General features: G+C 56.7%; 1 protein-coding gene across 1 annotated transcript; it reads right to left on the reverse strand.

Moving 5' to 3' along the window:
- Nucleotides 1-621: 621 nt before the first annotated feature.
- On the reverse strand, nt 622-8,933 carry CEACAM16 (CEA cell adhesion molecule 16, tectorial membrane component). Its single transcript, XM_045531484.1, has 6 exons — nt 8,802-8,933; nt 6,840-7,184; nt 6,273-6,548; nt 5,065-5,343; nt 2,705-3,031; nt 622-844 (listed from the first exon to the last, which is right to left on the reverse strand). The coding sequence occupies exons 1-6, from the start codon at nt 8,836-8,838 to the stop codon at nt 834-836; spliced, it is 1,275 nt and encodes a 424-aa protein (XP_045387440.1). The 5' UTR covers nt 8,839-8,933; the 3' UTR covers nt 622-833.
- Nucleotides 8,934-9,388: the final 455 nt, after the last annotated feature.

Consider the following 9,388-nt stretch of genomic DNA (forward strand, 5'->3'; position numbering starts at 1 on the left):
TGACCAATACCAAGAGCCTCTCTCCAGTGGGGCATCTTGGCTGGGTGTGGCCTGCGGCTCAGACTGTGCTAGTGAGAAGAGTTAGAAGGCACACACATTCAGGCTCCCACTCCCCAGCTCCCCACCCCCCACCCCATTTGCATTTATTTATTCACAGGGTCTTTTTTTGTGGCTAGGGGAGGAGGGAGATATTTTTAGGGTTGTGCAAGTGATGTTTGAGAGAGACATGGGGGGATCCCAGGACAATGGAAGGCACATAGGTGCATTTTTGATTAAATGGGTGAGGACCAGAAGGTGCTGGAACTCTTCTTGAGAAGTGTGGTCATTCCCTGAGCACAGGTAGCCCTGCTTCAGGGCCCTGAGTGGCATAGCGAGGTGTAGGGCAGGGGCCACGTCCAACTGAACCTTGGTGCCCCAGTCTTTGGCCTTCTGGAGAGCAGGACCCTCAGATATAATCTGAGGCTTTGTCATCCAGCAGTGGGGTGTGGGATACTGTGGTTTGGGGTACCCCTCTGCACGTGCTCACTCAGACTGAGAATAATCGTGGGTGAGAAAGAGGCAAGTGTGGCCACCAGGAAATGGCAGGGTTGGCGGTGGTGGAAGGAGAGGCTGAGACACACGTGCGTTAACCAGGACGTTTATGGCCTCTGTGGCTCTCTGACAGCTCAGCGAAGGAGTAGGGCCTTGCTGGCTCTAACTCTAGGGTGAAGCAGGAGAACAGCAGGACCACAGCCTGGCATCCTCGCTGGAGCCAAGCAGTCCCCCTCTCAGGGGAGAAGACGGGAGGATGGCACGAAGAGCTCTTCCCTCTGGAAATCTCCATGGCCGCGCTGCTATTCCAGGACTGTGGGGGTGGATGGGGCCAGGGGGTAAAGGAGGCCGTCAGGGAGGTGGAGGGCCAGGCCCCTGTGCCCCCACCCCTCCTGCTTCCCTGCCCACCCCAGGCCTCCTGGTGGCCCCACCCCCCCACGCTCAGCCTGTGCCAGGTTCAGGTTCAGGAAGGTGGCGGTGGTCCTTGTGCGAGGTAGGGAGGTTGACTGTGAGAAGAGAGACACGGTGAAAAGGAATTCTGAGGCTTTTTCAGGGGTGGCCTGCCGCCACTGAATGGCATTCTTCCCCTAACAATGACCCAGAAAACCAGGGTTTGATCAGTGGGTGGGTGAAGGAGGGTGTCTGACAGTGGTTGGGTCCCTGATGCTGGAAGCTTCCAGTCTGAGCAGGGAGACACCATCCCTGACTTAGGGACAAGGCTTCTGAGAGTGCTCAGTCTGATGGGGCAAGCGAGATTCCAGAGTTAGGGAATGATCTAGTCCCCAGTGTCTGAGAGCTAATGGGCAACACCTGACCCTGCTGCAGGGACATGGCCTCACAGATCTCTGGGAGCTCCCAGTCTGATGGAGGAGACACGGTCCATGACCCTGGGAGCTCCCAGTCTGATGGAGGAGACACGGTCCCTGACCCTGGGAACTCCCAGTCTGATGGAGGAGACACGGTCCCTGACTCCGGGAGCTCCCAGTCTGATGGAGGAGACACGGTCCCTGACCCTGGGAGCTCCCAGTCTGATGGAAGAGACACGGTCCCTGACCCTGGGAGCTCCCAGTCTGATGGAAGAGACACGGTCCCTGACCCTGGGAGCTCCCAGTCTGATGGAGGAGACACGGTCCCTGACCCTGGGAGCTCCCAGTCTGATGGAGGAGACACGGTCCCTGACCCTGGGAGCTCCCAGTCTGATGGAGGAGACACGGTCCCTGACCCTGGGAGCTCCCAGTCTGATGGAGGAGACACAGTCCCTGACCCTGGGAGCTCCCAGTCTGATGGGGGAGACACGGTCCCTGACCCTGGGAGCTCCCAGTCTGATGGAAGAGACACGGTCCCTGACCCTGGGAGCTCCCGGTCTAATGGAGGAGACACGGTCCCTGACCCTGGGAGCTCCCAGTCTAATGGAGGAGACATGGTCCCTGACCCTGGGAGCTCCCAGTCATAGTCTTCAACATTTGAGAATCCCCCATCTAATGGAAGAGGCATTTTTCCTGACTTCTGAGAGCTCCCAGTCTGATAGAGGAGACACAATTTCCACACCCAGAAGCCTCCATCCTAATGGAGGAGAGCATCATTATTTCAGTTTGAGAGATTAAACGCTACCGTCTGGTGGTAGAAATTTTGTCCCCATTCTCATTGTGATGGAAGGTAGGAGACACGATCTCCCCCGTCTAGCATCTCCCAGCCTGAGCAGGGAGGCATGACTCACCCTTACTCTATCCCTCCAGTCTGATAGGGGAGGTAACCTCTCGCTATTAACCCATTTTCCCAAATGGTGAAAGAGGTGATATCTCCTGTGTTTTAGGGTTCACCTGTGTGCAGGAAAAGGATGCCTCCCCCTCAGACTATGTCTCCTCTTTTAAAACCTTCAGTTTGGTGTACCTCTTATACGAGAGGGAAGGTGTGGAAGCCCCACTGGTAGGCCTAGTTTGATGGAGGAGGTCTATCTACCCCTGGTCTAGGTCTTCAGTTTGGTAGAAGAGGCAGAAGCCCATTTGGGGACCCCTGAGTCAGACAGAGGTGACAAGGTGGCTCCCTTCAGTCTGATGGGGGAGGCATACTCGTCTTTGGTCTATGTCCCCCAGCCTTACGGAGGAGGCAAAAAGCCCCCTTTGGGAACCCCTGTCTGAAAAGAGGCAGCCCCTCGCCCCTCCTGCACACTCACGGGCCACCTGCAGCTCCACTTCCAGGGTCTCCGTCTTGCCCTGCAACGTGACGGTCTTGAGCGTGTAGCGGCCCGCGTCCGTGAGGTTGAGCTTCTGCACCAGCAGCGAGCAGTTGGCGAAGCCCACCTCCCGGCCCGTGTGCGCGGGGCCTGCGATCCAGTTCCCCGACGGCAGTTGGCTGAGCAGCCGGCTAGGCTCGGAGGCAGGCCCGCGGTACCAGGCGTAGACCAGCAGGTCCTTGGGGTAGCCCTGAACCGTCAGTGTCACGTCCTGGCCCTCCACCGGCCTGGCGGGCACTGGCACGATCATCATGGCCACTGCTGCGGCTGAGGAGAGAGCGAGGGCACTGGGTCAGCCCAGCCTGCGTCTGCCAGGGCGCCCCCTCCCACCCCCCGCCGGCTCACCTGCGTCCCCCCGCCCCAGCTGTCTGGCACTCCCCACGTGGGGTGCTGGGAACGAGACCAACGAAGGAGGTGACTTGTGTGGCGGTGGAGGTGGATTCTGTTTTCCAATGGTGCCTGCCGGGGGGGCTGTGTCCCCACTAGCAGGCTAGGAATTTCCAGCCTTTGGGGGGGCATCTCTCCCATCCAACTGGAAGACTCTCTGGGGTCAAGTCATGTCTCCTCCATCAGATTAGAAATTTCCAAAATACAGGGGCCATGTCTCCCCTATCAGATTGGAAATTCCGGGATATGAGGGCCGTGTCTCCCCCATCAGATGGTTGGGAGTTGTGTCCCCTAGGTTGTGTCTCTTCTATTAGACCAAGAGACCCCAGAATGTGGGGCTATAGCTCCCCCATGAGATTGAAAGATTCTAAAGGGTGGGAGGCCATGTCTCCTCCATCAGATTGGAAATTCCTACAAAGTGGGGGCCCTGTCTCCTCCATCAGATTGGGAAACTCTAAATTATTGCTGATTCTCTCTAATCAAGTTGGGGACCCCATCATTTGGGAGAGAATGTCTATTCCATCAGACTGGAAATTCCTAGAAAGTGGCGGCTGGTACTCCTCCATCAGATCAGGAGTACCCTGAAGATGAGAATTGTGTCTCCTCCATCAGACTAGGAATTCTCAAAAAAACAGGGCCATGTCTCCTTGAGACCGAATCACCCCATCAGAATGGAAATTCTCCCCAAGCGTGGACTGTGTCTCCTCCATCTGACTGGAAGCTCACTGAGAGTGGGTGTCATATCTCCCCCATCACAGCCCGGAAGCGCATGGAGGATGAGGCATTGCTGCTTCTCTTTGACTGGCAGCTCCTTGAGTAAGGGGCCATGCGTCCCTGTTCCAGAACCATCTCTCCAAGGGCAGAGACCATGTCTCCTCCATCAGATCAGAGTCTCTCCAAGGTGGGGAAAGGGTGGTGTCTCCCTTTCTTCTGTCTCTCTCCCAGCACCTGCCACAGAGCTGCTGACAGTACTGGAGGCCCTTGGGGGCATCCAAGGCCCTGCACATACCTGCACACCTTGGGTACCCGCCATGTTGGCCTGTATAGGCAGGGCTGGGGTGGTACTTGAGGTCATTTTGTCTAATCCCCTGTCTCCTGCCAAGACCAGCTGCCAAGGCCCCCGGCGGGTGGGGCAGGAGGTACACTTACCTCTAGGGATGCCATTTCTGCTTTGGGTGAAAGAGTATCCACCCTTTGGATGAGACCCAGCCTGTCAGTGGGAGGGAGGGAGGACTGTTCCCACTGTTCCCAGGGGGTGATGGCCACTTGGGAGGGAATGAGGTGGAATTAATGAGGCCCTAATGTTCAAGGACACCGTCTCCGGCGGATGAGAAGACGTCCCTTGAGGATCCCAGTGTCTCTGAAAACACCAGCTGTCTGCACTACTCCCAGCCCCAAGGTTGTTTTAGTACAGAAACAAGAAGACAATGCCTCCCCAGCTGTTTCTCCATTTGCCAACAATTGGCTGTGATTTTCCAGTCACGTGTGTGCCCATCATCGGGGCCAGATAACTGGGGAGTCTAGTTGGCAGCACAGAAATTCAGCTGTCCACGTGGCAGGGGTCAAGCCCCCAAGCAGCTGGTGACTGCATTTAGAACAGGGGCACCCACGTGAAGTGACATCTGAATGGTTTCCCACTCTGCCACCCACAACGTGGGATATGCGACCCATTTCTCACTTTGTCACCCCTCAAGGAAGAGGGTCTGATTTGCCACTTGTTTTCCAGGTGACAGGGCATGGGCTGTCTCCTTTTGGACCCGGATGAGGAGGGGAGTCCACCTGATATGCCACTTTGTCACTTTTCCAATGAGTGGACTGGGAATCCACCACTTCCCAATGCTCTGTTGGGCAGATGGTGGCCTAACCTTCACCGTCATAAGGAGGGGGTGGTGGTCGGGCTGGGGGTGACTCACCAGAGAGCTTGACCACCACTGAGGCAGATCCGGACAGCAGGGTCTTGGCGTTCTTGGCAATACACGTGTACGTGCCCTCCTGGGCTGCTGTCATGCTACTGATGTTGAGGTGATCTTGGCCATTCTTTAGGGCCTGCCCGTTGAAGGTCCACACATACTCGGGTGCTGGGCAGGACCTGGACACGCACCACAGGGTGAGGGATGTGTTGAAGTCGACCTTGATGGTGCAGCCCGTGCGGGTGGTGGAGTCCTGGAGGATGGCCACGCGCTCCGGGCCATCTGTGGGGGCGGGAGGGAGAGACACGGGGCAGTAGAGGGAGAGGGGAGGAGAGATGGGCACCCCTGGCTGTCTTGTCACCAGGCTGGGTCCCTGGGAATATCTGGGCCGAGTGGAGGGAAAAAAGAGCTCTGGCCTTTTCAAATCCCACCTGGATCTCTAACTTGCTCTAAGATCTTGAGAATCACTTCTCTCTCGGGGATCTCAGTTTTCTGTGAAAAGAGTGTGTTGGGCCAGACAACATTTCAAAGTGTTTTTTGAAATCTATGGCTCCATTAAAAAAATAAAAGTCTAAATGATTTTTTTCTGACAAGCCATTCTAAGAGTCTAGAATTCTAAGGCTTCGAGAGTTGATGCTTCTAGGTTCTAGGAGTCTAAGATTCTAGAAATCTATGTGTCTAAGGCTCTAAGATTTTAGAATTCAATTCTAAGATTCTAAGAATCTCTGCCTCTAGAGGCTCTAGGATTTTCAGAGTCTAGAATTCAGTGCTTCTGAAATCCAGAATTCTGTTTGTAGGATTCTAGGCTCTAAGGTTTTTCTACATCACCGGCCCTCATGTACCTTGGTGATTTATTTTCCCAGGATTCCACACTGCGTACCTGCTGCCCCTGGGAATGACTGTGAGCTTCGGTTATGTTTTTTATCGTGTGTCCCCGCCGCCCCACGCCACTACTCCCTCCCCAGCTCCCTTTCAAAACCCACCAGTCCTGTGTCCTTTTGCTGCAGGTATTGCTTCTAACTGAAGGATTATTTGATACCAAAGGTGGTCTTTAGGAGTCCTTTAGGAGATGGGTTAAGTGCATTTTAAGAGGGACCCCTGGTTCCTGACCCCAGCTGGCCTGTGTGCCTTTGGGTCCCTCTCCTGGCTTCAGTTTCCCCATCCGTGAGGTTTGGACACTGGGTATCTCTGCTGGGGCCAGGAGGACTCACAGTACACGGTCAGGTTGATGCGCTCGCTGCGGCTGACACTGACCGGGTTCCACACCTCACACTGGTAGGCTCCGGCCTCCTCCCTGCGGATGCCATGCCGGGTCAGCACCCGGCCATCCGGGGACAGGCCGAGGCGGAGGGCGATGGGCAGGGCCTCGCCGTTGAAGAACCAGCGGACCTCAGCGGGGCTGGGGCTGCTGCAGGTCAGGCGCAGGGTGTCTCGACGCTCCACCAGCTCTGTGTTGTTGGCCACGACTACGGGCTGGGCCAGGATCTCTGTGGGGGCAAGAGACAGAGGGGGAGGGGGCCGGGCACCGCTTGCTCCGAGGGCCTTCCCCTCCCCAGGCAAGGGGCATGGCCGGATCATGGCTGTGCCCCTGTGCCCCCAGCCGGAGGGACAAAGAATGGGTTTAGGAGGTAGGTCTAATCCTGGAAGCCATCCTGAAGGAGGTGAGCATTTTAATGTTATTTTAGGCCCTTTTTTTCTGTTGGTGTCAATGTTTTTAGAGGTTTTTCTTTTTCGAAAGAGGGGTTGAGAGGGAGGTGGGGGTGTAGGGGGTGTCTCACCGTAGACCTGCATGTGTCCGTAGCCCACCTCGGTCTGAAGCTGCCTGTTGAGGGTCTGCAGGATGTAGGTGCCCGAGTGCCTGGGCAGGACGCCCTGAATGTCCAGGCTGGCATCGGGGCGCACAGCCTCCCGCCCTGTGTGTACTGGGCCCGGGGTCTCATCGCCTGTGCTCACGATATAGCTGGCCACGAGGTACGACACGCTGAGTGTGGGCCCCGCGTACCAGTTGTAGGCAAGCAGCTCCCCCGAAAGCCCACGGACAACCAGTGTGACGTTGTCCCCCTCAGCCGGCTGGGCAGGCTCTGGGGTGATGGAGATCTCAGCCCCCACATTCAGGATCGCAGCTGAGGAAGAGGAGCCAGAGGGGTCAGATGGGGGCGGGTTTGACCAATCCCTGCATTTGACAGAGGAGCCTCAGGCTCTCAGAGGGGATGTCCCCAGCCCAAGATCCTCAGTGTACACAAGGACAGGCAAAGCCAGGATTTGAACCTGTAGCCCTCTGACTCCCAACATCGGAGCCACTTAATCTTCCTTGGAGTTGATCTGCGTGAGTCCACTGCATCTCTGCACCTCCCTGTTGTCAACTCTCACGTAAGGATGCTGGGACAACCTACCTTATGGGGCCATGGTGTGGATTCGATGCATATAACATGCCTAGAAGAATGCCTGGCATACAGTAAGTGCTCAACAAACGCTAGGCGCAAGGTCTCAGTTCCAGGGAGGGCTGTGTTGTGAGGATTGGATTCCGTGGGCTCTGCCAAGGATCCAGCAAAGCAAGCGCTCACCCCATGAGACCTTTGATTTTACGAGGGACCCAGAGGCTTTCCCGTGGTGACAGTCACCAAACCAAGTCTCACAAGATCCAGCTGGCTCAGCTTGTCCTGCTGACCGTGCCATCCCTCCTTGGATGGCAGGGCCTCTTCCTCTGCCTCTCCAAGTTCAACCACAGCAGAAAGTGGGAATGTGATTAACACACTCCACCCCTTTCCTTCTCACTGAGCACGTGAGCCCCGGACCCCGTGAGCTGGTCGGGGCTGCCTGGGTTTGAACTGAGTGTGGTCACCTGGAATGGGTGGACACGGCGTTTCTCATGTAAGGAGTACTTATGTGCCTGGCCTGGTTTCCAGTACCTTCCAGGGTGTTAAGAGCATGGCTAGGCCGGGCGTGGTGGCTCACGCCCGTAATCCTAGCACTCTGGGAGGCCGAGGCGGGAGGATCGCTCAAGGTCAGGAGTTCGAGACCAGCCTGAGCAAGAGCAAGACCCCGTCTCTACTAAAAATAGAAAGAAATTATATGGACAGCTAAAAAATATATATAGAAAAAAAAAAGGAGCATGGCTAGGAGTGAGGGGTCTGGGTCTAGCACTCAGCCCTGCCACTTTCTGCCCGTGTGACCCCAGCCAGTGACTTCACCTCCCTGAGCCTCAGTTTTCTCCTCTGTGAGTGGGGGTCACATGTGGGCCTCCCTCACAGGGTAGTTGCTAGCACGTGGGAAGCCCTTAGAATAGCTCCAGGTGCAAGTAGGTGCTAATCAATGCTGCTTATAATGACCTTCAAATGACCCTGCCCATTAGAGCCATTTCACAGATGAGTATAATGAGGCTGAGAAGGGGAAGGCAATTGCCCAAAGCTACATCTTCAGGGAGGGGCAGAGTCTCTGGTCAGGACCTGCCCTAGTCAGCTCAGTAAGGATCTGCCACATGAATGGAGGACTAACAGTGGCCCCCTTGCCCTGGCTCATGCCCCGGGCTTGTCCGGAAATCTCCAAAGCCCACCCTGCAAACCTCTCTGGATGGCTCTCTCTGGCCTGCGCCATACTGGTGCCTCTCGGAGGAGGAGAGCTGCCCTCCCTACCCAGCATGCTGGACTTCTGGCTCACACCTTCCCTCTCCTGGGCTGGGGGTCCCCTCCCCTCCCTGAGGCCCTCGGGGGGCCGAGGTGCTGGGGGTGTCTGTCGCTCACCACTGAGGAGGAGCCAGCTGCACCCGGTCAGTGCCATCTTTCACCCCAGACTGGGTCTTGGAGAGGGCGGCGTTGGTGTCCTGTGCTCGGAGGCCCTTCCTGGTTGGCGCCTGGCTCCGTCTGCCACTGGACCTGGGAGGGTTTGGCGATTTGGAGCTGGGGGAGATCACCTGAATTTGGAGGGATCGAGTCACCAAGGATCTGGGGCCCAGTTTGGGCACCAGGGTGGGTGTGGCGGGCACGGGCCAGGGGCCATGACCTGGCCAGGCCTCCTGGGGCAGCTGCCTAATCCTCTTTGTGCCAAAGGCCCCGATTTGGTCCTGGGAGAAGAACCAGGTCGCCGCGGAGGAGGAAGGAGGGGCAGGGGAAGATTTTGGGGCAGTTCTTCACTGACCACTGAGGCCCACGGCCTCCCTGGTGAGTCTGGGGGTCACCGAGGAATAAATCAGTAAGTGACAACCGCAGTTTCTCAGCCTCAATGCTGCAGGGCACCTACAGGTGTTACCTTGGTGGGCATCAAAGCAACCCTGTGAGGTGGGCAGCTTTAGAACCCGCATTTGCAGCTGGGGAAGCTGAGGCACTGAGCT

Source organism: Lemur catta, chromosome 19 (genome assembly GCF_020740605.2).
Source record: "Lemur catta isolate mLemCat1 chromosome 19, mLemCat1.pri, whole genome shotgun sequence".
Taxonomy (NCBI): domain Eukaryota; kingdom Metazoa; phylum Chordata; class Mammalia; order Primates; family Lemuridae; genus Lemur; species Lemur catta.